The sequence below is a fragment of the Haliaeetus albicilla genome, chromosome 16 (genome assembly GCF_947461875.1).
Source record: "Haliaeetus albicilla chromosome 16, bHalAlb1.1, whole genome shotgun sequence".
Lineage (NCBI taxonomy): Eukaryota > Metazoa > Chordata > Aves > Accipitriformes > Accipitridae > Haliaeetus > Haliaeetus albicilla.
The window spans coordinates 1,797,284-1,823,030 of NC_091498.1; the positions used below are offsets into that span (position 1 = coordinate 1,797,284).

At 55.3% G+C, this 25,747-nt stretch overlaps 2 protein-coding genes across 5 annotated transcripts; one reads left to right on the forward strand and one right to left on the reverse strand.

Moving 5' to 3' along the window:
• Positions 1-24,475, reverse strand: TFAP2E (transcription factor AP-2 epsilon). 4 transcript variants are annotated; one of them, XM_069802903.1, is made up of 8 exons: positions 24,262-24,475; positions 23,670-24,047; positions 23,258-23,309; positions 8,053-8,271; positions 5,145-5,373; positions 4,747-4,865; positions 1,976-2,117; positions 1-1,558 (listed from the first exon to the last, which is right to left on the reverse strand). In XM_069802903.1, exons 1-8 carry the CDS (start codon positions 24,286-24,288, stop codon positions 1,270-1,272), a joined length of 1,455 nt encoding a protein of 484 aa, XP_069659004.1. In that variant the 5' UTR covers positions 24,289-24,475; the 3' UTR covers positions 1-1,269. The 4 variants fall into 4 exon arrangements, with proteins under 4 accessions (XP_069659004.1, XP_069659003.1, XP_069659006.1 ...); XM_069802902.1 differs by having other exon boundaries at positions 3-1,558; positions 23,670-24,116; positions 24,262-24,472; XM_069802905.1 differs by lacking the exon at positions 23,670-24,047 and having other exon boundaries at positions 3-1,558; positions 24,262-24,472.
• Positions 24,414-25,339, forward strand: LOC138689482 (cuticle collagen 34-like). The gene is made up of 2 exons (XM_069804542.1): positions 24,414-24,464; positions 24,605-25,339. Exons 1-2 carry the CDS (start codon positions 24,414-24,416, stop codon positions 25,337-25,339), a joined length of 786 nt encoding a protein of 261 aa, XP_069660643.1.
• The last annotated feature ends 408 nt before the right edge of the window (positions 25,340-25,747 follow it).

Consider the following 25,747-nt stretch of genomic DNA (forward strand, 5'->3'; position numbering starts at 1 on the left):
ACAAAGACGATGGAAGTGCTTTCTTCAAATAAAAAGAGGTTTATTAAGATAATGAGAATGACATTGTGGTGTGGGTATTGTACATCTATTGCAGCATTAAGAGAAACAACAGCAAGTACAAAATCCTGCAGAACTTCTATAGTCATTATCATCACAGCCTATCTTGTCCATGCTACAGTTTTGTGTATCCAAAACTTCATTCCCATTTCTAATGGCAGAAAATCCAAAGACTTTCATCTTTCAAAAAAAAACCCCAAAACAAAAAAAAAGGCAAAGCAAAAAAACCAACTCAATTTGATATAAATAACTTGCACTGGACATTTTAAAACTTTCAGATTTTAATTACACATAAATAAATATATACAGATTTAGAACAGTTCAGTTTGGCCTGGTTCAAGTTCTGCTCCTTGTGCTTTATTAATTATTATTAATTTTAGAAACTTGTGTGCTGTTATCTGTAGGTTGTGGAGTTTTAATTAGTCCTGGGTTTAACTTAACCTGCTTTATCCCCAGCTATGACCGTAGCAGTTGGGAAGGCTCTCCTCGATCGGTTCCTGCCCTGGGAACCATCGGGTGTGCGGTTTGTTCCTCCCCTCATGGTACGACTCAGGGCTCCTCAGCCTGGGGGAAAATCTGCCTTAAGTCTCAGTTTGAAAACTGTAAACAAAGTCTGAAACTGCTTTAAATCCAAAGCAGTTCTGCTGGCAATTTTCTCTTGGCCTGGCTTTAGGACTGGGCTGTAGGTGGGGAAATAGGAAGGTTTCCTGTGTATTTGCCTGTCAAAACCAGCTGATAAATCCAGGTACAGCCAGCGATCCAACTCCCTGCCCTCTGCTGCTCATGCCTCTGGTTCCTGCATTGATGAGGCTTTTGCTCTTTCTTCTCAGTTTTTCAGTTGGAACAAATTCCTGGAGCACGTCAGGATTTCACTATGGGTTTTTAAAGAACAAAACAAAATAAAATTGCACATGACTTGGCTTCCTGCATCCACGATTTAAAAAAAAAAAAAAAAAAAAGGGGGGGGGGGGGCAAAAACTAAAAGCCATCGACCTGGCTTATTTTCTCAATCTCATTATGTCCATTAGAGTTGTTTTCTTCTTAAATTCTTTAAATCTTCTTTTTTGTCTTGTCTTTGTTTGCTTTACGAGTTTCATCCCAAGTTCAAATGTAGCAGTACAGAAACAGTGCACTGGATCATCTTTCCCCCGCCAGTGCTATCTATCGCGACCGGGGAAAGCTCCCACCAGGGAGAGGGAGGGAGACAGCACGTTATTTCCGATGCTTCACTTCTTTTTCTGATGCTTTGGAGTCTCCGGCCGTGTGCCCGTTCCCTGTGCTGTTCATGAACATTTTATCCAGCCCCTTAAGGGACTCTACCAGGTAGTTCTGGAAGGCTGTAAGCGCTGCGCAGATGGCTGGGCCCCCAAAGCCATGGGTTATCAAGCTGAAATGAGTCAAACAGCTCTGGACACCAGGCTCTAAGATGAGTGAGGGGCGGCTGTTCCCCAGCGGCGAGCGATCCTGGGCTATCAAGTCTGCAAACTCTTTACAAATTTGCCTGAAAGGGAGAGGTTTGTGTTACTATAAATGCTGCTGGAAAGCTGCAGCGATGTAGGTGTGTTTGGGGTCGTTTTTCCTGCTCCCTGCCCGAGCAGCTCTGTCCCCTCTGGGAGTTTTTGGCTCCAGCCTGGGGAAAAGCCCTGGGTGCAGAGTCGGAGCTGGTGCGGCTGCTGCTGCTTCGAAGGGGCACGTGTGGCAGTGCCGAAATGCTCCCCGGGGTGAGGTTAACCTCTCCTGTATAGGAGCAAGCCCTTCCATCCATGCCAATTATTCATCTTGCCACACATCTTTCAGACCTGCGTGCAGCCTATGAGGCCATCTCTTCCCCAGAGAAGAGTAAGCTTTTGGAGCTAACGCTGCCCTTCCAGGCTGCGGGTACCTAACGCAGCGGTGGCTCGTTGCCATCTGTACTCACTTGGTAGCCAGCAGCATGTTTTTCCTGGTGTGGAGCTCCGTGGGGTCAGAGTGCTGTCGGCACAGGTACTCCGCCGCCGCCTTGGCTGGGAACTCCGTTTCACACACGTACCCAAAATCACGAGCCAGGTGAACGGCTTCACCTACGAGCAAGGCAGATGAACAAGCTGTGTCAACGCCTGCGTGGAAGGGGAGCACTTTCTGTAGCAGCTTCAGCCATCTCACTGATGTGGCTTGGGCCACTTGGGCACTTCCCTTGCTGCATCTTTCTCTCCCTACTTCTTCCAAAATTTCCTGCTTGGCCTCCCCAAAATGAGCAGAGATTTAAACAGGGGCTGGAGGGTGAAAAAGTGACCTTAACCCTGTGACCACTAGACAAAATAGGGATGTGAGAAACGGGCAGAAGGAAGGGGTTTACATCCTCCCGCAGTGAGCAGCGGCCCTCGGGCTGGACGCGCAGGCAGCGTATCCATCACCGCGTGGAAATGCCCACCCATTGATGGAATTGATCCATCTCCAGGCGTCCCCGTGGAAATAATCAGAGCTGATGGCAATTGATCATGTCCAACGCCCGAAATCCTGGTCGGGCAGGCAGAGCTAATTTGACTTGCCCCCCTGCTGCTCATACGTATTAGGCCATCCATCCTAATAGCATTAACCTAGATCCCATCACAGCCTTCCCAGCTCCCGGAGCTCAGTCTGTGAAGCCATGTTACGGTCAAAGTGTCTGAGCTTCCCATACAACGATAATACTTTCCACTTCATCTCCTCCTCCAAAGAAGGAGCAAATAAGGTAAACCTAGAGAATCAGAACTGCAGTTGGTTGTATGTTAAAAAGCAATCAGAAAGGAATAGCTGCAGAAAAACAGTTGTTGTGAGAATAAAAAAGGGCTGTGTGACCTCATGGTGGGAGCCAAGGCTGGAGCCAGGATTTATTTCCTCCATGAATGTGTGTGAGTGGCTACACAGCTGAATGCTTTAAAGGCAGTTTGGATGCTGGCTTAGAGAGGTTTCAGCAGAGGGGAGAAGGCAGTCCAGCTTCTGAAAGTGGTGTTAAATCTACACCAAGCCAGAGCCCAGGGTAGGAGAGCACTCGTGGGGCAGAAGGACACAGCAGGCAAAGGGGCCACAGGAGCCTGTATGAATGCACACCACTTTCTGAGAGCTTAAGGATGTTTCTGGAGTTGAACTATAGCCCTGCTGCTCCCTGGGGTCCGTGCTGGAGCTACTCTTATGGAGCAGGTGCCCAGGAGCGGCCAAGTGCTCGGTGTATGTGGCAAAGGCTCCCAAAGAAAGCTGCGTTTCTACCTGCAGCCCTTGTAGTGCTCCCTGGGTTCCCCGGTACCCATTCTCCCCATCTATATGAATGGCTGTGGGTCAGTGTAAGAAAAAGTATATCATTAGCACTCAGAAAAATACCCAGTGTTTTTTTTAAAGGAACAGATATTGGGAAGGCAGAGGGGAGAAAACAAATTAAACCAAGACAGCAAATGTCCAAGAAAGGGGATGCCTGGGGCATAGGGGCACAAGCCAGTTTCTGCGTGCTGAGTAATGACAATGCAATAGCACCTTCCTCTGGGTGAAACATCTCCCAGTACCATAACACTTATGTGCAGGAGGAAATTATATCCATCAAGCACACATGGCACCGCTCTTCTATTTACTATGAGCTGGTAAGCAGTAACTGAAACATCAGCAGCCACCTGAAATCAAAATGTACATTTCTTCCTTCCTTTCTTTCTTTCATTCTTTTCTTTCTTTTCTTTTAATGGAAATCAGCCTTTCATTCAGCACGAACCAACTGCCCTCAGTAACAACCTCCGCCTAATGAAGCGGGTCATTTAATTTGCTGGCAACAATGGAGATGATTTTCTATTCAGAAACTGCAGGCAGCTGCCTCCAACACGCTGGGTGCAAACACAATGGATTCCAAAGCTCGAAGGGAGTTGGAGCTGTCATTGCATTTGTTTGCGTCCCGTGTCCTTTTCTCCCAAGATGCGGTGGCAACATCATCATTTCCATAGTGCAAAAAGTAGGAGGGAAGCAAATAAACAAGCAGCTTTAAGCACAGGCACCTCACACGTCAGGGCAGGTCGCACGCTGCCTGCCAAGGCTGTGCTGCCTGCAGCACATTTTCCATAGCTTAGCCCTTAATGCCACACTCCGAGGACTGCCACTACAAACTTTACCTCCACCTGCAAGACCTCAGAGCTGTGCCACATCTCCTTGATGTCTCGCTTGTCCCCTGCTGTCCCAGGGGAGAAGGGCAGGACTCAGATACGGGGCATCGCCTTTGCACGGGAGACAGGACATGGACCTGAGCGTGGTGATGGAGCCTCAACAGAACGGTCGGCAGCACCTGAGTTGTGTCCTAAGCTTGCCCACAGTGCTACAGAACAGCTGCTAAATACTTGGCAGCTTTATTTGAGCTTTGTTGTATTTGGTTTCTGTGAACCTGACTAAGCGTTATTAGAATGAGTTCACAGAAATGAACGGTACGCTTAGCTATAGCCAAAAGGAAGCTCGCAGCCCTGTTCAGGCTGTGGATGCCTTTTCCCCATGGGCTATGACTGGTCTACAGAAATGTCTGAGTTTCCGAAGACAGACGTGCTTGAATCAGCATGGAGGCTTACACGGGGATATTTCCAGTCTCAGTCGGTGGTGACCGCTGCATACTTGGTTTTAAGTGTTCTCATTTGTGGAAAGCTGCAAATGAAGGGTATTGAAGTTTCGGCCCTCCCATCCTCCGCAGGAGTGCAGAGCGACTCTTACCTTCCACGAGGGATGTCAGCAGGGTGACGTTGGCAGCTTTGCGCCTTCCTGCAGGTAGATTTAGTCCAATTTTCTCTAACCTTTCCCTTAAACACCGACCCCCGTTTTTTGATTTTGCTCTGAAAAGAGAAAACATGGAGAGGAAAAAAATTATAATTAATGTTAAAATAACTATAACTAATCCCAGTTTAAGCTTTTAGGTTTGAAAGGAAAGAAGAAAAAGCAACAAAAATGCTATTCCCCAATATACCACACACCAGAATTTCTCATCTCCATTAATCTGAGAGGTAAGAGCTGGTGCTGAAGACAATGCTTGCTTCAGCATTACCCCCTGCATTTCAGCATGCAGCACAGCCCTGTGTCCTTGGGCTGTCCCAGGGCTCTTAGGAGCAGCTTACCTGCGGAGGACTCCTCCGAGGAGAGAGGCGTTGAGACACTCAGGGGGTGAGAGCCGCCTCTGCACCTCCCCGACGGTCACCTTGTACTTGGAAGTGGAGCTGAGAAGAGAGAGGCGGCCAGGCACGGAGCAGAAGACCTCGTTGGGATTCGTCACCCCTCCGATCAGGCCATCTTTGTTCATTGACAGGGTGGAAATGGTGGTGCCGTTGGCCTTCGAGGGGATGGGCACTGGGAGACAAGGAAGGGAGAGAGAAGAGGAGACCATGGCTGAGAGACTCCAGAGCCAGGGATGCTGCTCGGTGACTCTCCCGGAGCTTTCCAGCCCCCAGCACCCGTGCACTGCCGTCTGCAGACATCAGCATGGCTGGCTGAGGTATCAGTTAGTTCCTTATTTTCCTCAATAAAACAAGAGAGGTGGGGTGATGAAACTAAACTAAATAAAGAAAAAAAGAATGGAAGAGGCCTGGACTCTGCTCTCGCCTGCTTTCCCACGCCTCCCAGCTCTACTGTAATTAAACCCAAGGTTTTGGGCTGGTCTCCGGGAAGGGTAAGGACTGTCCGCAGCATTGCTGTCTGGACCTGTGACCAGCTTCCCCTCCCTGTCTGCTCTGGGCATTCTGTGGAGGTGGGGTGGCAGGGCGAAGCACCGGCTCATCGCGCTGGTCCGGGTGCCATTCCTCTCCCGGCTTTGGGACAGGACCGCAGCTGCAGCCCAGCTCTGCACAGGCGCACGGCTGCGTCCCGCCGGACAGGATCAGCAGGGCTGAGCCACCACCTTCATACCCTGCATAAAATCCAGGGGATGCTGGAGTGGCCGAGAGCTGCGTTTGCCAGTATGCGCCCACGGGAACCAGTGGAAAGAGTTTCTTTGACTTCAGCTTTGGGATTAGCCCCACAACAAGCTGCAGCCCTGAACTTTCATCATCCCTGGCTTAAAGAAAGCTTGAGGAGATCAAGCCCAATTAATCCAGCACAGACTTCCTTTCACTTAATGGGCAAAAGTCAGTTAACACAAGAGGTTAGACAGGCAATGGTGACTGCAGCATTGCATCGGGCCCATGGCATCACAACCAGGGTGAAATGGGCACGGTTTTCCCATACGTCATTCCAGTAAGAAATGTTCTTAGACGCAATAAAGGTTTGTAGATTAAAACTGTGGCTGAAACTTGTGCCAAATCTCTTTGGCTTTTATGTTCTGAAATTAATAACCAATTTAACCCTGGAAAAAAGCAGGTTTTGAAAGAATCCAAAGAGGACTGCAAATGCCATCGCTCCAGATCATTTCAGCCCTGGCATTCTTTGTGGTTCCTCAGTAATGACCACTCCACAAGGCACATTCAGATGGTTCCTGCAAGTAACGCAGCAACGAATACCAGGGCGAGATGCAGGTTTTATAAAGGAAATACACATGCCCAAAATGAAACAGAAAACCCGAAAATTAATTGGGGAGGGTACATAGACTGGACCTATTAGGGGGCGCTTACAATCAGCATATTGTAAATACAGCTCAACAACTTGTTAGCGTGGCAATAAAAAAGTAGCACATGTTACATAAAAATGGCTAATGTTTTAAGACTAAAAGATTAATGGAAAGGAGCTAAGGTACATTAAGTTTCCTCTCAGCATGAAACTTGTACAAAGTCAGGGGACTGAAGGGCAAGATGCACTGGTGCCAGGCTGGAGTCAGCAGCTGCGGTGTTGGTGTTAGCCACAACTGTAGCTGGTTGAGGGATGTTCAGGAAAGAATAAATACGGGAACATCACCATGAGACGTAGGAAACCAGAGCTATTTCCAGGAAGCAGCAACTTCAAAGCTTTCTTCCACAGTCCCAGAACAGGTTATATTTGTCTCTAGGGGACACCCTTAAAATAAAAAGTCAGAGCATGTTTTACAAATATCCATGCATTGCTGCCAAGGTGCGTGTCACTTCGGGGCCAGGTACCCAGCGGATGTGGGTTCTGCTGCAGCAAGGGCAACCCCCAAACCAGACACCCCTGGAGAGCAGGTGTTGCTTGTAGTATCATAGCCTTTGTCTGTCCTTGAAGAGCTCTGCGTAATTTATATACTCACTTATTTGTGCATGCCTGAAATCATGCGGTGGCGTGCATTCAAGCCGCATGCGTGGCTGGGGACACACGAGGGACTGAACAGCCATGCAGGAGAGAGGGGAATCGTGCCTCACCACACAGCTCCATGAAACACGGCGTCTGGGGATGAGGCAAACCCAGCTGGCACCAGCATGAGTTAACACCGGAGCCTACGGAAAACTGGGCTGGAGATCAGTCCGATACAGCTCTGGCGTGTCTGCGAGTCGCCCCGCACACACCGGCATCGTGCGGGGAGGGACAGGGCAGGGCGGTGGGAAGGCACGGATGGATGCCGATGCACAGCACGGAGACACCACAACACTTTCGAAACACGTACTAGCGTTTTTAGGAATGATGCTACTGTCAGAAATAAATCCCCTTGAAAGCTGTAACCCGGAGCCTACCGCTGCGAAGGTTAATGCCCAGAGCAGTCAGGTCAGCCCTGCTGTGTGCCACAAGCAAACCATGCAGGCACCGGGCGCCCGTAACAAAACTTGAATATTGGCATCGCTCTTCTGCCTCGAGGCCTCAGCCGAGGCCAGAGCCCCATCACATTCGGCACGTGCAGGCGTGGGACGGGGCCGCCCGCGTCGCGGGGAGCTTGTACCCTCAGCAGTGGGGCACACAGAGTGCAAAGGGAGAAACAGAACGGGTGGCTGGCCCAGCATCACGCAGAGGTTAGCGGCAGCGCTGGAAGCTGAGCCGGTCTCTTGAGTCCTGTAACAGTGCTTCATCCATTAGACAACGTTGCCTCAATACAACAAGAATAAACATAGCCACATTCGCCATTAATCATTAATTATTGTTATTTGGCCTCACCTGCTGCTGTTTGCCTGGTCTGATCTGCAGCTTGTTTGCCCATAAACATGCTGCAGGAAGGAGACAAGCTACCATTAAAGCCTGACAGCTTTGTTTCCTTGGCTTTTGGGGAACCAAAATTGTCTCTTGTCATCTGAGTAAACCAAAAGTCCCCCTCGATCTTCAGTTGCTGCTTTCCTGTTCCCGCAAGCAGCAGGTGATCGGAGCACCTGAGCCAGCCTGCAGACAAGAAGGAAGCATGAGACCATTGCGGGTCGGCACGGCACGCAGCCGACAGCCCAACGCCCCGGCGCGCGAGCACGCCGACCCCCTGCGTCCGCTGCCGCCGCGGGCAGGAGCCGCGGGACCCTTCCAAACCAAGACGGGTGCATGCAGGCGCCCGGCCCCGCTGGGAAGCGCTACGTGCTGCTTCGCACAGCTTCGTGTCGAGGGTTCATCCGAGCTACGGGGCAGAGACGGGGTTTTCACAACGAGGTTTCTGGGCACTGGGTGCTGAACAGCCGCAATGCAAGTGGGAGGCATTCGGTGCCACCGTGCCCGAGCGGAGGAGCGGCCGGGCAAGGCACGGACCTGAGCCCCACACGGCGCTTTGCAGCTGGGAATAAAAACGTCACACCGGTGTCACCGCACTGGTCACCCCTTCTGAGGTTTCCTGGGTTTGGCCATAGCAGATACCTGTCCTTGGCACGGGGGCAAGACATTGCCTTTTGTTCAGTGAGCTGGCTCTCGCCCTGCTCATCCCCATGGCAGGGGCTTGGGCAAGCTCAGCTCCCACTCATGACCGTGAAGGATGGAGTTTTCAGCAGAAACACACCCCAGAGATGCTCGTTCATACAGTGATGGACCGACGCATTACACAGGTTGATGAGGAAAGGGTTAGATGCTGGTACCCCAACGGCCGGGTGCCCAGGTGCTTGGCCCCCTCCCTCCAAGCCCTGCCTGATGAGTGGGACAGGGCTCAGCTGGGTCACCCCACCCCAGGGAGCTATAAAGGGCAGGACACAAGCTGAATTTCTCTCTGTGAGGCTGTGTTTGGGTTGATTCAGCCAAAGAAAGGGGAGGAAGGGGGCATTAGACTTTTAGCAACTGCTCAGAAAACTGGGGAGTGTGAGGTCTTTTTTCCTCTTATGCCCATCTTTGCTCTCTGCTCTTACTCTTATTTCCTCGTTATTTCCTAACTGGCCCTGTGTGAGCTCTGCAAGCTGTGTGGTAGATGGGTGAATGGGGGGCGAGCTGGGGAGCCTGCAGCAGTGCTGGGGAAAGGCTGTTCCCAAAAGCTGGGAGCTGCAGCCAGCCCCACAGGTGCTGGTGGCCTCTGATCAGGACCCTCCTGGCAAAGACACAGCTGAGTCTGGGGGAGCAAGAGGCTGAACATCTGTGCTGTGCTTCTGGCAGACTTGTTCTCAAGCAAGAAATGCTGTGAGTGTGGGGGACTTTTGAGAAAATGAGCTGCCAAGTGGGTTAGTGTTGCCCAGGGAGCTGGGGCTGGTGGGAGAGGGACCAAAGCCCTGGGCATGGTCCCAGCAGGGTGAGTTACTGGAGAGAATGTAGGTGCGTCTACATGGGGGGAAAAAAAAATAAATCTTAGTCTGCTCCCTGAAACCCCTCCGTCATTGAGGCTCAGTTGCTTCACTTTGTCCCCCTAAAGTTTTTTTGCCCTTTCCTTTAGCTGCCAGGTGCTCCTGAGAGGTTTTTTTTTCCCTGCAGGAGGGTTGCTTAGTTCAGATTAATCCTGCTAATTCTAATTCAGTAAATCCAAAAGGTCTTGACTGGTTTGGCTGATACTCACCTCCTCATGCAGAGGTAAGCTTGGCTGCGGATTTCACAAACTAAAGCCCCAGTGAAGCGTTTTGTCCTGGGGATGCTGCCACTGGGCTAGGGAGCAGTGGGACTGGATGCAGGTAAGCACTGCACTGCGGGGCTGTGCAGCACGAGTGTCAGAGGGATCTGATTTGAAAGGGAAAACTGGTTGTGAAATAAGGTTATGCTGACAGACCTCAAAGAGCTTCACACATTGCTAATCCTCAGCCCAGTGCTGGTACAGGACTGGCCCCTTAAGTCATTAACTCGCTCCCAGTGCCTGTGTGAGCTGGATCATTACTGCAGCTGGGGAAAATCAAGGCACAGAACAAGTTAAATGATTTACCAAAGATCAGGCATCTGGGCATGATCTGAATGCATGCACTTCTGGTCTGTGGGAATGCTTTTATAAGCAAGCTGGGCTTTACAGCGCTTCCTAACACTTGGGCAACAGCTATAGAAAACTGATTAAGTATGGCCTCTGCTTTTATAACTCCAGACTTTTTTTAATGCAGTGAAACATTTGTCATTGCATCGTCTTGTCTCATGATGCTCCTGTATTTTGAAGTTAGCTGTTGAGAACAGCAGCATGTCAATAATAGGCATATGAAGTCTTCCTGAAGGTGGGGAGAGAAGCTGTCCTCATTTCTTCTGTATAATGTCACAGGAAGCATTTCCACGAGGCTCAGCATCTCACTGCCTCCTTTAATGTTGCAGGGCAGGTACCACTTGCAATACATTATACGTTTTGTGAGTGCATTGAGCAGCAGTGCAGAGTGACACAAACTCCCATACGAGCCGCCTGTCCTGGTGCTACGCAGCAGGTACATGTGGCTTTGTCTTCACTTTGAACCCACGATGCTTGTGATCTCCCATCAGAGATGCCTTTTTTTTTGTGCCGAGTCGGATCTACTTTGTCTTTTAAACATACCTTGGGTGTAACTGTCAGATGGCGAAACTCGCACAACTCCATTTGCTGTGGCATGAAACCCCTGATTCTGAGAGAGCGAGCGATTTCCAAGCGGGTCCTGGTTTCCAAGAACACCAAAGCCTTCCTCCCTTGACTTCCTGAGCTGGAGAGCACCCTGCCTGCGTGTCGTTGTCTCCCCATGTCCTGCACAGCCAGCAGCCCGGGGATAGCGGCGAGCCCGCAGGCTGGGATGGCTGTAGCCGGCTCCCTGCTCTGCTGGGGAATTGTTCTATGACACTGGGCAGGTCACCTCCCCAGTTTGGGCTTGACTGTCCCCATCAATAAAATGGAGATAACATCTACCTGGGAGGGATGCTGTGGTACCCAGTTAAAATTTGCCAAGTGATCCCTGGATGAAAGATTTCTCCAGGTGAGAAGTCCCCAGGGGGTAAATGTAGCCAGAAGGAGTTGGTCCAGTGTCTAAGGACAGGACATGGTGATGCTCCTTGGAGAGGCAGACAGGCATGGAAAGGCAATCCCCATGAATGTGAGGTCCTGATACCTCCAGTGGCGCTGCAGGTGTGATGGGATGCCATGGCCTTGTTTCTGTGAGGGCTTTGCAGGAGATACCAGGCATCAGAATGAAAAAGGAGAAACACCACTGAACTGATGATTGCTCAGTTGTGAATCCAGTGGATGGAGTAAGGAGCCTTGTGCCTTCAAGGTGTCCCAACATAAAGCATCAATTTTTTGACACTTTTGTTCTGGTTTGCAGAGGTGGGTCCCTCAGCTTTTAAGTTCCAGATACAAAGAAGAAGGAGCAAAAGAAACCCATTCTTCAAAGGCTTTTACCCAGGGAGCTAGAAAGCCTTGGAGAATTTCCTGCTTTTCCCCAGTGAGTTTCAGCCTGGATGGATCTGCAGCCCTACGCCTCTGCTTCTTCATCATCCCTCTCCTGTTGCGTGGTCCAGGGTGACGATGCTGCATCCCCAAGCTCCTGCACTCCCTCTCCTTCCTCGCCTGTGTTCACAAACATTTGTGTCTGAAATTACCACTATGATTCCTGGAAACAGCCACTTTTACGTGCAAATGTTCAGTGCAAAAGGCACGTCTGCAGCCTGGGCTTACGCTCTGCGTGTGGGTGCTGCCGGGAGCAGCTGCCCGTGCTCAGGGGCTGACTGCATGCCATCAACTTTTGGTTTGAAGGAAAAAGAGACTTTACCTACAAAAAGAAAAAGACAAAGTACTGACTCATTTCCATATGAGAAATGCGCTACCTGCTTGCAAAATGATTTGTAAGCAGGAAAATTTGTGGTACTTGGAAATTGAATTGCTTATCGTGGTGTTATTTGTTCAGTTCCATTTCCAGCTGGAGCTCAGGGTGCTGCGAGGGGAAAAACAAGTCCAGAGGGAACATGCAAATCGCTGCCTGTCTTACAAGTCTGTTTTCTTCTCTCCTTAGATACGTTACAGGTAAACCCTCCTCCTCAGCAGCACCGAATCCCTGGATATTGGAGCTTTTGTTGCAACATCTCTTTCAAAAGTGGGAGTGTGCTACAGCTTAGATTGCATTTTAAAGGGGTATCAGTTAATCCTTGTAGGAGACTACCTGGGACAAAGCAATCTCTCATCTACAAGTACAGTGCTGTCTCCAGCCATCCCAAAAGCATCTCAGCCCCCAGTCCCTCTCCAGGGCCATGCACCGGTCAGCTCGGCTGCGTCGGGCATCGCTGCAAATCCAGGGCAGCCCAAAAAAAGGCTGCAGGAGGCCCGAGTCATGCTGCCCTGCAAGTGGACAACTGCACTGTGCAAACCTATTTCGGCCGCTCGTCACTGCAGCTGCTGAAGTTTTGCTTCTGTGCTATCGCAGGTCCGGCGATGAGAGCCCCGAGCCCCCCCTGGGTTTTGTTCCCTGCAGTAGATGGGGTTTTCCTGCGTCTCTGTCCCGCTCTGGGCAGGCAGCTGTGGGAAGCTCCGGCTGATGGATGTTTGTGCGTAGCCCCTGATGAAAGGTGCTTCAGCAAGGGAAGGGATTACTGCTGTCTTTCAGGAAGAGCTTTCAGTGAACTAATCTAACCTTCGTTTGAATGTCTCTGATGTAAATTATAAGACAGAGATACATATATAAAGAAGTATCTGCATGTGGGCGTGAGCCAGGGGCAACTGCTCCTACCATCCCTTTAAAAGCTCTTTTTCACTGAGGAGGTGCTGCAGAGTTCAGCTGCTTCAATTTCCTGGTGTTTCAGCAGAGAGGTATTTATTGATGGGCCAGGGAAGGAGGTCAGTGCCATCAGCTATATTTCAAACCCACAGTCTGTAATTATCCTTTCTTCCCAGAGGGGTTTATACAGGTATTTTCTTTATCTTGAATGCACAACCTGAACCAAGTCCCCATGTCAAAGAGCCTCTCTAGGAAACGCCGTAATCGGCTCAAAGGCCTTTTCAAATGGAAGGATGGAAAGAATTTTGGTTTTTATCTCTGGGCTTTCCAGATTGCTGAGTCCCGATAGGGAAATGGATCTCGGACCCTCGAAGAAGAGAGGGAGCAGGGATACAACTCGGCAGCCTCAAACTGTTCCCATGAGAAAGCTAATCAGGAGAGGTCCCATGCCTATGCAAAGCTCCCATACTTAACATTTGGTTTCCCATGCAAATCAATACATTAGGTTACAAGCTAAATGTTAAGGTGCCATGTGATATTAATTGCATTTTTCTTTCTGTGCCTCTCTTTTACCCAGCAAAGTACCTGCCATGTGTCACTGCAGGTGTCTCCTGGGGAGCTTTGGGATGGATCGATGGGGCAGGAAGGTTCAGCCTCCCCGGGACCAGCAGATACAACATCTTGGTTAAGGACAGTACCCGCTTAGTACATTGTGTCTTGACGGGAATGGCCAATCAATGTAATAACAAAATTTACTCAGATCTCTGCAAAAGCACCCTGTGCTCCTTCAGGACTGGGAAGGGGATTAGTAAGCGGTTTGCAATTAATAATTTCAGCTAATGCGTTTCCCTCCTTTACCATTTAGGAATGACTCGGCCTTAAATGTCCTGCTTGTTTAGAATATTTTGTGAATTTTTTGGAAACTGCTCACAAACAATTTGTTGTGAGTTCCCACGCATTTCCCTGCTGTACTTCATTTAACGGATTGGGCCGTGCTGCCTGGGGAGCCTCTGATGTAGCAGCCTGAACAGTAACTTCAGGAACACCCTGCTGGAAAGCAGCAAATATTAATGATTAAAATGTCCCCCTAATGAGTGACATCCAAGTGCTCAAACCTTTGCAGGAAAGGAATTAAAAAGGATTTGGATTCTGCTTTTGAACATCCAAGTGTATTTGCAGCTATTTACTGCATGGGGTTTTGCTATTCATGGAATGAGCTGCTCAGATAGAGCAGTGCCCCCGTCCCCTCCCCTGATGCTGCCCTTCTCACTCGTACCTCTGCAACTTCATTTCAAAAGTCAATTTAGTGTGGTAATCCAGATTATTTCACTCCCCCTGATTCAAAATTATTTTTTTCTGAATCTGCAGCTAAGCCCCTTCATATTTACATTAGAAAAATAACAACTAATTACATTTCAGTTCAATTACTAATTGCTCTGGATGGACCTATGCAGCTCTGCCTCTGCTTGTATAGAATATGTGTGTTTCACAGCACAAAACACGCAGGTGTCGGCAAGGCAAGAAACTGAAATGGGAGGCTGGAGAGCCCAAGGATTTAAGCCAAAGGAACTGGAAATCTGCATTGCTCCGTGCTGACGCCAAGGAAAGTTTCTCATCCAATGTCATCCCCAGCCTGGTTCAGCTGTGCCGTGCGGCAGCGAGCGCTCCCAGACCCGCACACGCTCCACGGCTCTGCCCTGTAGTGTTAACCATCACAGGTTTATTCATTTAGCAGCACAAACTCCCATTACATTTTGGCAACCAGTCTACGGGATCTTTATGTGTTTAAACAGTATAATCCATTTTACAGTAACATGCTTGAGAGGTTTTCCCGGTATTCCCTATAGAAGCGCCTGAATTTGTGTGGCTTGGATCTACATAATCTAAAAAGGGAGAACAAAGATGCAGTGTCTTTTGCGAACGGCGGCGGATCCCATGTAAGCCACGGTAATGTTGCTATCAATTTGTTAAAATGTATTTAGATTATTGAAGGGCAAAAGACCCTTCAGCAAAGATTAGACATGAATAATAATGGAAAAATACTTCTCTTCATATGGAACTTGCTGCCAATCTGCAGAGCATGCGGGAGGGTTTCGATCTGAGCCTCAGACCGCAGCAATGTAAATCTGTCAGTTCACCTGCCGTTCTGGAGTTGCCGGCTCGCCTGGGGATCGCTCCGGGGATCGGCACCGCTTGCCCACTATCACAGCGAAACCACTTTTACTTTTCCTTGCTCAGAAGACACCCTGGGTTTCTAACACCCATGTATTGGCGGGACATCCAGCAAAGCAGATGTGTCACAGCCCGGCCAGCGCCGTGCCCCTGCCAGGGCACACACTGGGAAACGCCTCTGCAGCGGCACGGGACCTGCCCCGGTGCCAGGGAGAAGCCGCGGGGAAGGAGCAAGGTCCACATCTTCCTATGGGGAGAACATCTCCGACCAGCCACAGAAACAGCGTCAGGAGAAACCAGCCAGCTGTGCGGGATGGGGCACATCTGCACACAGGTGACTGCGGTGCAGCTCTTGCAGTGTCTACAAACCCTCTGATGATGTTTCTTCAGTGACTGCCCCCATCTCTGGCTAACCTGGATCTTGTGCTTGGAGCAACCCTGAATACCCTTGGTCAGATCCTCTGCTCCCACCTCCCCAGCCCCAGGACTGCGGCCCCGCTTTCCCTGGCGCATAGGACCATCTCGAGGCTCCCAGGGAGCCCTAGGGACACGCCGTCCCCACGCAGCCACCTTGCTGGGGACACCGCTTGCTCCCTGGGACCTGTCCAACCAGTCCGGAGGGAATAGGGCCTGACCCGATCCCTCACTCCCTGGCGCCTCGGCAGTTGGGTGACTGATGCCAGATAAATGCCTGAGATAGAGGGTGGGGAGACTCAGCCTGGCTGGAATCCCAAGCACGCACCGCAGAAGCTGTGATGGCTTTTTAGGCTGCAAAGGTGAACCTGCTTGCAGTCCCCCTCGTCCCACTCCAGAGCCCCTAGCTCCTGAGCTGCAGGCGTGCTGTGTTCTGGGACATCTAACTGCAATGGGTAGCTTAGGTTCAATTCTAGCAATTCCTTCTCACTCCTTTGTGCTTATCTGCTCTTTTCCACCAAGCCACAACACTTAAATTCTCTCCAAACCAAAGATGACACCTAGACATGGCAGAGCTGGGTCTGGGACAGGGCATGGAGATGAGAGCTGAGCATGCAGCAGCTCCAAGCATTATATCCACATTTGCTAATTAGTTCTTCCATTAAGAATTAAAATAAACAAACAAATGGAAGGACAGCAAGAATGAGTAATTCCCTAGGATCACACAGGAAAGGGTGGGATAGCTTAGTGGTTAGGGTGCTAGTCTAGGACTTCAGAGAACCTCGTTTAGGCTCTTCAAATAATTAAGACAGATTGCAAACATTTTTTTTTCTGAAATCATGTATCTTGGAATATTACTAAACAGGGAGGAATGGTCTACGTTTACCTCTGCTCTACGGCAGATTTGGTGTGGTGCTGGGCACGTCCCTAGGCTGGAGGCACACAAACAGGTTCCCACGGGTCTTACCCGTGTCTGCGCTGCTGTGGGTGGGTGCCCCGTGGGACCCGTAGGAGGTACGTGCCTATTGCGCGGCACTGTCTACAAAATTAAGATCTCAGTGCCACCTCCTTTGTGGGGACAAACACCATGGGGTGTGTGTCACCTGGCTGAGGCTGCTCCTGCTGGCCCCCCTGCCAACCCACTGGTGGACGAAGCAGCCCTTGTGGGAGCTGGGGCTGTGGCGCGGCAGCGACCTGCTGCCTGGGAGGGTGGGAGCACGTGCTGTGCTCTTCCCCAAAAGTGTTCATGCCTTTACACAGTTCTTCAAATTATGGAGGGAGCACGCAGGGTGGCTGGGGACAGCCAGCCCCTGGTGACGCTTTCGCCCACGAGCACGGACGGCTGCAGCCCTGCCTGCCCAACGAGCGGGGTCTGCGGCTGCTGAGCACCGGTCAAGCCACCAAGCTGCAAAAGCATCTCACAGCCCCAGAAATGGAGGAAGAGGTGCTCCGGAGCCAGGCCAGCATCTCCGCGGTGCCTCGCTCGGTGCTGTCCCATGGAGAAGCCTCACCTGGGGTCCATCTCCTGGAGGGGAAGGGCTGTTGGTTTGACTCACAAGCCACATGCCAAAAAGCAACCCAAGCTGGCTTTTCTGAACCTACCCTTTAAGAACTGCTTTTTACTTCTAACAAAGAAAAAAATTCATTTAAAAACATCTAATTAAACAGTAAGTCATGACAAGGTACATGAAACTTGGAGATAACACATGCCTGGGAGGCACCAGGGAGGTTGAGACAAAGCCCAGCGCCTTCACCGGTACCCGCATGTGTTATCTCACATGAACACACACCTGGTTTTATCCTGGTGCAATTATAGGACATTAAAAATATAATTTTAATGGAGGAATGGTGATCTGGATGCAGTTCAGAGTAAAAACTTTCTTTTAAGTTTCACTGTTTGATTAGTAGGTGTTCCTGCCGCGCACGCGTGTGTGCGTGAGGGAGAAGCGCCCGGATCGGGAGGTGTGACTGTGTTTTGATGAACGCTGTATCTCGTGGTGTGTGCGAGGGCTTGTCTAAACTTTAAAGCCTTTGTGAGCAGCGCTAAGGCAGCAAAGCCTCCAGTCAAGACCCGGCTTGTCCCAGGTGAGCCCCTTTTCCCACTCAGGCAAACTACCGCAGCAGATAAAGCTGCCGAAAGCCGGGAGGGCTCTGCCAGCCGAGCTCAGCACCCTGCAGCTGACTGGAGTCCAAGCACCTCCGCCCACGTCCGTGGACAGTCTTATAAAAGACGTGTCTTCGCAGCCCCGGGTGTTTTACAGGATGACCTCATTTATTACCTTGCCCGTCACAGGAAATGATGTTTATCTAATCTACCATTCTTTCAGGATTTTTTTTCCTGCCACATCTGGCTTCATGCGGCATTTCTTACAGCTCGATCCCTCTCTGCGCTGAAACAAAGGAGAAATGGCACCGCTGCCGCCACGCCAGCACCCCAGTCCCACCGGCAGTCCCGCACGCGAAGCCCACGGGGAAGATTCTGCTTCAAAACCTGGAGCTCGCGTGCGGTGGCGAGTGGATCTAAGGATCTCGGTCTTAATCTCCCTCCTCTGCTGCATTCTTTAGTAGTGACAGCTACTACTTGCAATATTTCTAAAAGTGGGCTCGGAGCACTCTGAGGCACAGCTTTCCATCCGTCTGTCCAGCATCCAGCCAAACAGGTCCACATTCCTGAGCAGAAACGCTAGCACTGCCACTCGAGAGCAGCTGAAAAGCCTCGGATGGAAATTTAAGCAAGTCACAAACACGCGGGAGAGCACAGCGGCCAAATCCTGCTGCCTCAATGCGAAGCCAGGGGAGTTCAGTCCCCACCAGCCATCCAGCACCCATGTGCCATGCACGCCTGAGTGCCAGCGTGAGCCCACGCTGGCTACACCCTGCTCCGTCTGTACTCCGGCTTGTAAAACGCTGCAGCCAAAACGCTTGCCCGCGAGCGGGGTGTGCAGGCCCCTGCGGTTCTCGCCGCTCCCGCTGCTCGCAGGGCCCTGTCTCACCCCGGCCCACCGCCGGCACGACCCTGGGCTGCTCCTGCACCCCAGCCTGCACCCCCAGGTTCTGGGTGCCAGGGAAAGAGATTTGTATTTTTCCTTTGTAATAAAAAGGCTCTATCAGAAGCTTTCCACTGATCCTGAAAGGATGTCAAAGCAGTAAAACCCCTCCTTATTTTACGACCAAGCTGCAGGATTTTTTGCTACCGAGTGCAACGGCATAATGCTTGATTTCATAAACAGAAAATCACGCTCTCCTTTGCCCAGCCAAGGGAAGAACCCGCAGCAGGAGCAACGGCTGCTCGCTGGGTCTCCAGCCGTTTGTCTGGGGGGTTCCACGTGCAGACGTGAGTAGCTGTCCTGGGCATCCAAACACCAGGGCAGCAGGTGAACAGGGCAGAAAATGCCTGTAGCTGCTGTAGCCTAAAGCAGCCAAAGCCCTTGACTAAACTTTTTCGGAATTAATTTTACTGTTCTCAAGCCAAATATCTTCCTGGTCTTATATAAATGCTTGGTAGGAAAAAGGAAAAAAACACAACCCGAACAAATAAAACAACAACAACCAAAAAAAAGGCACAGAAACCCATTTCTGAAATACTTTTGAAAAAGAGGGAGAAGGAACAAACATGAATATAAAAGATATTCCTAAAATCTCTGCTGCCCAAACCAAGATTTTATCCATTAAATTCCCAAACTAAATATATCCCCTATCTATCACGCCAGTACGGGGGGAAGCTCATCCTCCATTCTCAGTGCTACTCACAAGTGAAATCCCAGCTCTACCTCCATCACACACACCATCCCTGCAGCCGAACCGGACCCCCCCTTCCGCTTCGGGTCCCCCCCCCCGGGACCCCCGCATCGCCCGGCGGCTGCTCCTCCTCCTCCAGCCTGAGGGCCGCCCCCGGGAATAACGAACCGGAGCCGGTCCCGAGAGCCACGGTGGAAATTGAGCTCTGATCGCCTGTTTTCAGCCCGAATTTGCCTCCCGGTGCTGTCCCCGCCGGTGGGACCCGGCTCCCCCCCCCCCCCCCCCGCCTTGCGGGAACCGCTCAGCTCCCGCCGGGGCTGCGGGACGGGGACCCCAGGGCCGCCCCCCCCCGGCCCGTAATGCTAAAACCGTTAAAGTTTATTTAAGAAAAAAAGGGGGAAAAAGCAAACCCGCAGCCGGGGTTACTCGGGCACGGGGCTGCGGGGGCCGTTCGTGCGGGGGGGGGGACACACACGACATCTGCAATTACAGCCCCTGCGATGGGGACGGGCCCCGGCCCCCCCCGGGGATGCGGGAGGTGACAGGCTGCGGGGGCACCGCCGGGGGCTGCGGGCGCTTTCCCCCCCCTCCTTCCCCGTTTCGTGCTATTTTTGACTGGGGGTCCCTGCGCTTGGCTTGAATTAAAAGCTCCTCCAAGTACAGGAGTTAAAAGGTGGCTTTAGGGATTTGGGGCAGGTGATTAATATTTTGTTGAAGCAGGACAACAGTATCTCGGCAACTAATTAAGGAGAGATTTATCTGTTTTCACATGCACAGATTTATATCAGGTTTCTGTCCGAGGGCCATACCGTGAGGAATTCAAGGATTAATCACCCCCGGTGCGGTATTTGAGATCTCGGCGCGATTTATGACAAAACTGCGCTTTTTAACGTTTACCCTCACTCCCCACGGAGAGAGGCACCCCGAGAAACCCCCGCTGTCCAGCTGCACAACCCATCGACTTCACTGCCTGCCTGGAAAGCGCTCGGGATTTGTCTCTGATATTTTAATTTTTATTTTATTTTTTTTTTCCTAGGGTGTAATTCGTTCCGCCCGCGGGGTCCGGGGCTTCGCCTCGGGCTCACCTCCCCCCCCCCCCGCCCCCCGTCGTGCTCAAAGCAGACAGAACCAGCGAAGTCAGAACGACCCCGTATTACAGATGTTTTCAAAAAAATTAAATAAAGCAGACTGCCCGGTAACTAATTCGCCCGGTTCCAGCGGAGGACAGCCCCAGCGCCCAGCTCTTCCCCCGACGCGGGGCAAACCGCCCGGTTACTCGGGGACCCGCACGGCATCGACCACCGCTCCCGGCTGCCGCCCGGGACCTGCTCCGGGGATCCGGGACCCCCCACCCCGGCTACAGTTTCCATAATTCCCCAACTTGCTTTTGAGCCGAACTCGCCCCTTTCGGGACATCTCTTCCAGGGCCGCCCCGCAGAGAAGGGCGAGCGCGGCCATCGAAATACGGGCGAACGGGGGACCGGGAGGCCACCGAAGCCCGCTCCGAGTCCCCGGCACCGGGTGCAGGATGCGGCCCCGCGGTGCAGCCGCCGCCTCTGCCCCGGGAGGGAACCGCGGTCCCGGTGCAAGACCCCCCCCCCCCTCCCCGCGCCTCCGTCCCGGCCGGTGCCGGGGTCACTGCTGGCCGCTTTGGGGGGGTGGGGGGGCCGCCCGCGTCCGTGTGTCCCGTCCCCCCCCCAACACGCACTTTGCTTTGGATTTATCGATTTCTCAGCTGCTCCAGCAAACTCGGGGCTTCGAGTTGCCGAGAGGAGACGGGGCCACCCGGGCAGCGCATCGCCCTCACGGCTGCGGGCAAAGCTGGTGATTCCCCAAAACGTACTTTTGCGTCTTTATTCCAAAGACAGGAGGGAAAAAAATAAGAGAACTGGAGTGGGGAGACCAAGGGGCCGGAGGTGCAGGCGACCTGCGCCCACAGGCCCCGTTTTTCAGCCAGGGTTCTTTTCTTTTTTTGCTTTTCTTTCTTTTATTTTTTTCCCCGAAGGAGAGACTAGAAGATATCCGGGCAGAAATCTGGCACTAAACAACAACAAATCCTCCCGACGGGAGACGAAATTTTCTAAGTCATGGCGCGTTTTGAAAAAAAAAAGGAGGAAAAAAAAATTTTTTAAAAACCCAAACAAAAAAAAAAAACCAAACCCCAACCAAACCACCGTAACTTCAACCGAAGTTCCAGACAAATATTCTGGCTGCCGAGGGGTTTGTGAAGGTACCTCGAGTGCTGCTGGCACACGGCGAACAGCGAAGGCGCGGCCGGGGCTCCTGCCCAGCCAGAGCGCACACGCACCCCGCAGCTTGTTGCAACCATTTCTCATGCAAGGGTATTTAATGAAACGCCTCTCATGTGTTCTAATTAAAGCTAAAATAATTACGGTCATTAATGCTCCACTGAAATGCCGCGTGTAATAAAGCTGTGTTCTTAGAATGACAGTTTTCATGGAAAAGGGGGCTGTAACGCACCGTGAACGCTGCTCCCCCCCCCGTGTAACGACCGCCACCGCCCATGGCGGCGTGGAAAGAGCCGCACCATCGGGATATTTTTCCCGAATTGCCGGAGCTGGGCAGTTACCGGGGCTTCGGCTGCTGCCGGGCCCCCGGGAAACGTCCCCCGAGCCGGGACCGCGGCCGGCACCGGAGCTCGCTGCAGCCCCGAAAGCAGCCGACGACCTAAAATCTCCCGGTTTTAGCGGCGTTTTGCCCAGGCCCGGGCCGCCCGGAGCCAGCCCTACCCCTCTGCCCCCGGGGTTCTCGGCGTTTCACCCCACGACCCCGCACCCCGCTGGGCTGCGGGCACCGGCCCGGCCCGGCTTCCCCCCCCCCCCGGCGAGCCCGCACGGACGGCTGCGGTCTCGTTTGCCCGACCGTACCGGGGAGCAGCAGTTAAACACGTCCTTTCCATCGGCATATTTTTGTTTTTAAAAAAAATAATCGCGGGGAGAAGCCAAGAGCAGCGCTTGAATACGGCACCAGAGTTATCGCCCCGAGCGGCCGCACGATCGGCTCACGTCCCGTCCCCCCCGCTCCCGGCAATGCGCCGGTAAAGTTTTTTTATTCGAAAAATATTTTACGGAGTTGAGCTGTTCTAACCACGGGGCTTTGTTTGGAAGCGGAGGGGCTGTTTAGCAGGTGGGGGAGAATCGGCGGTTAAATTAGGAGAGGCGGCGGGGGACCCCGGGGGCCGTGCGGGGTCCCTGCCCGCAGCCCCGCTTCCCCGCTCCGGCCCCGGGAGGGAACGGCTGTGGCCTCCCCGCCGCTCCCCGGGGCAAAGCCCCGTTTCTGGAGCCGCAGACGGGGAGTCCCCGCGGGCCCGGCTTGCTGCCGAGGCGGGGGGGCGACCGGCGGCTGCGGTTGCCCGGGGGTCTGCGGGATGCCCCCGGGATGCCCCCGGGATGCCCCGGTTCCTACGGCCGCGCCATCTCCTCGCCCCCGTTAAACACGTTTCCCCCCACACACACTCGCCGGTACGAGCCCCGCCGAACGGGCCCGCTCCGCCGTGGCCCAGCGCTTTCCCCGCCCGAGGCGGTGCCCGGCCCGGGCTGCCTCCCCCGCCGCCGGGCTCAGGGCTCCGGCCCGGGGCGGCGGGACCGGGAGCGGTGGAAGTTGCCGCCGAGCCCCTCCGGGGCAGCCCCGGGGCTTCCCACGCAAACCGTCCGAGGCCCCCGGGGCTCCACGATAGCCGGGTCCGCCTGTCCCGGGCCCCTCGGTTCCCGGTACCGGGAAGAAGCGGTGGCGCCGGTACCGCCCGAGGGAACCCAGCGGGCCGGCTGGTGGACGGACGCGGTGGCCAGTCGGGACCCGCCGCTTTCGTTTTCAGCCTCGGCGGGGACGGCAGCGAGCCCTTCCCGACGGGAGGGGAGCGGCCCCGCGGGGCGGCTGTCGCGGGTGGCGGGGGGGGGGGGAACGGACCCGACGCGGCGGAGCCCCGAGGGCAGGAGCGGGGTGCGGAGCCCGGCCCGGTGCCGCGTCCCGCGGTGCCGCCGCATTCTTACCTTTCTTGATCACGGACTGATCGAGCAGGTTCATCCCGCCGTCGTCCACGGCCTGAAAGCACCGAAGCAAGAGCCGTCACCGTCAGCTCCCGGTGGGGACGGGCACCGGCCCCTCGGGGCGTGGGGGACAAGACAGCGCGGCCGGGGACCGGTCGACCCGTTGCCGCCGGCCGGGAGGGATCGCTCGGGCACGGACGAGCCCGGGTAACGGGGATCCCGCTCCGGCGGCCCTCCTCGCCCGGGGGTACGGAGACCGCGGGGCCCGACCCGGCCCGGCCGGGACGCCCTCCCCCCGGCCCGGGGCGCAGAGGCGGCGGGACGGGTCCCCGCCGTGCCGCTCCCTTGTCGTGTGTGTCGTCCCCCCCCCCGTCCCCGGGCACCCTCCCCGGCCTCCCCTCCGTCCCCCCGGTACCTGGATGTCCTCGATGCCGTGGTGGCCGAGGCCGTGGAGGCCCAGCGGGCCGTCGGCGAGGCCGTGTCCGCCGTCGGGCAGCCCGTGGAGCAGACGGGGCACGGCGGGGTATTCGCGGCGGGGGTCGAGCCCCAGGGCGCGGTGGGTCTGCGAGAGCAGCCCCGCGTCGTCCTGCCGGCCTCGCTGCGGGGGCCAGGCGGGCTGCTGGTGCTGGTGCAGGGGGCTGAGAGCCGCGTAGGGGTCCCCCAGGTGCGGGTAAGCGGGCTCCTGGCCCTGCGGGTAGGGCAGCGGCGGCTGCGGGTACGGCGGGGGGAAGTAGGGCGGCTGGAAGTCGGCGGCGGGCGTGTGGCAGAGCGGCGGGGCCGAGCCGTAGGGCGCCTGGTTGAGAGCGGGCAGCTGCGGCAGGCGGGCCCCGGCCGGCGCCCCGGGCAGCCCCTCGGCGCGGTCCTGCGGCGGCGGGAGACGGGCGAGCCGGTGAGGCGGGGAGCGGACCCCCGGCCCCCTCTACCCCCCACCCCCCCCCCACCGGGGCCCCCCCCACCCCCCCCAACCGCCCCGGCCCGGCCCCGCCCGCGCCCCGGCCCGCACTCACCATGCCCGGGTAGCTGTGCACTAGCATCTGTGCGGGCCCGCGGCGAGCCCCGGGCGGGCCGGGCCCCGGGGGTGCCCCCGTCTCCGCCCCTCTATCCCGCCGGAGCGGCGTCTCCCATCGCCCGCCCGCTCCTCTGCGCCGGCCCCGACTCCATGCACGCCAGTTATAGCGGCGGGGGCGCGCCCGCCGCGCCGGGAGCGCGCGTCAGAGCGCGGGGGACGGGGACGCGCCGCCCGCTCCCGCGGGGCCCCCGACGGCTCCCGACGGCGGACGCGGAGGGGCGGCGGCGGCGGGGGGCGGCCGGGGCTGGGGGGGGTCAGGGGCGACCGTCGCCCCCCGGGAGCGCGGCCGGGGCCGCTCCCCGCGCCGTCGGGCGGACCCGCTCCCGTCGTGTCGCACGGTGCCGCACGCCTCCCCCCCGCCCTCCGCGCCCCCCCCTCCTCGCCCCGGTACCCGGGACCACCCCCGGATCCCCCCGCCCCCCCGCCGCCTGAGAGCCCTGTTGGGGAGCGACCCTCGCCGCGCCGGGGACCGAGCCCCCGAGGGCCGGGAGGGCCCGGGGGAGCGGGCGGGCTGCGGGACGGCGGCGATGCCCTACGGTTCGACTTTATTAGCCCGAGCAGGGGAGCGGGGTTCCCCGGCCGTGAGCACGGCGAGGGCTCCGGCGGCAGCTGCCACCTCCGCCCGACGGCGGCCGGAGCGGGACCCGGGGCCGGTGCTGCCGGGAGAGCCCGGGGCTTCTCCCCGGGGTTCTTCCCCCTCCTCCGCGGTGGGGAGCGGGGAACCCCAGCCCGGGCCCTGGGAGAAAGAGGATTGTCTGGGGGTGCTCCGGGCCCGGCTCCCTGCCCGAGGGGACGGGCGGGAGGGCGGGCGCCGGGTGAGACAGAGCCAGGGGAAACCGGGGAGCAGCGACAGGCAGCGTGCCTGCCTCCCCGCCCTCCCGGCCCTCCTCCTCTCCATCCCTCCCTCCTCCTCCTCCCCATCCCTCCCTCCTCCTCCTCTCCATCCCTCCCTCGCCCTCTGTTTGGATCCTCCCTCCGGGGCCGGGCGAGGCGGGCCCGCAGCACCGGGTCCCTGAGCGCGGCACCGGGCACCGGGCACCGGCGGGTCGAGCCGGTCGGACGGGGCGGCCCTGCCACCCTCAATGACCGCCCCCAATCCCCCCCCCCGCCGGTAACCCGCCCACGCAGGCGGCTGCACACGCCCACGCCCGTGCAGTGATGCACCCGCACGGTGATGCACGGGGGTGCACACCCGCACAGACACCCGCACCCCCCCGACACACGCTCGCCGTACCCGGACACCCCCCACGGACACGGGCGCGCATTCCCACAGCCCCCACCCACCCACCCACCCCCACCTCCCCCCGGCGGCCCACGGGCGCCGTGACCGGGCTCGGGGGCGGCCGTGTCCCCGCGGGGTCCCCGCAGTCTCACCGTGCCACCCGCCGGGAGCTGCCCGTGGCTGCGCAGGAGTTTCCATTGGT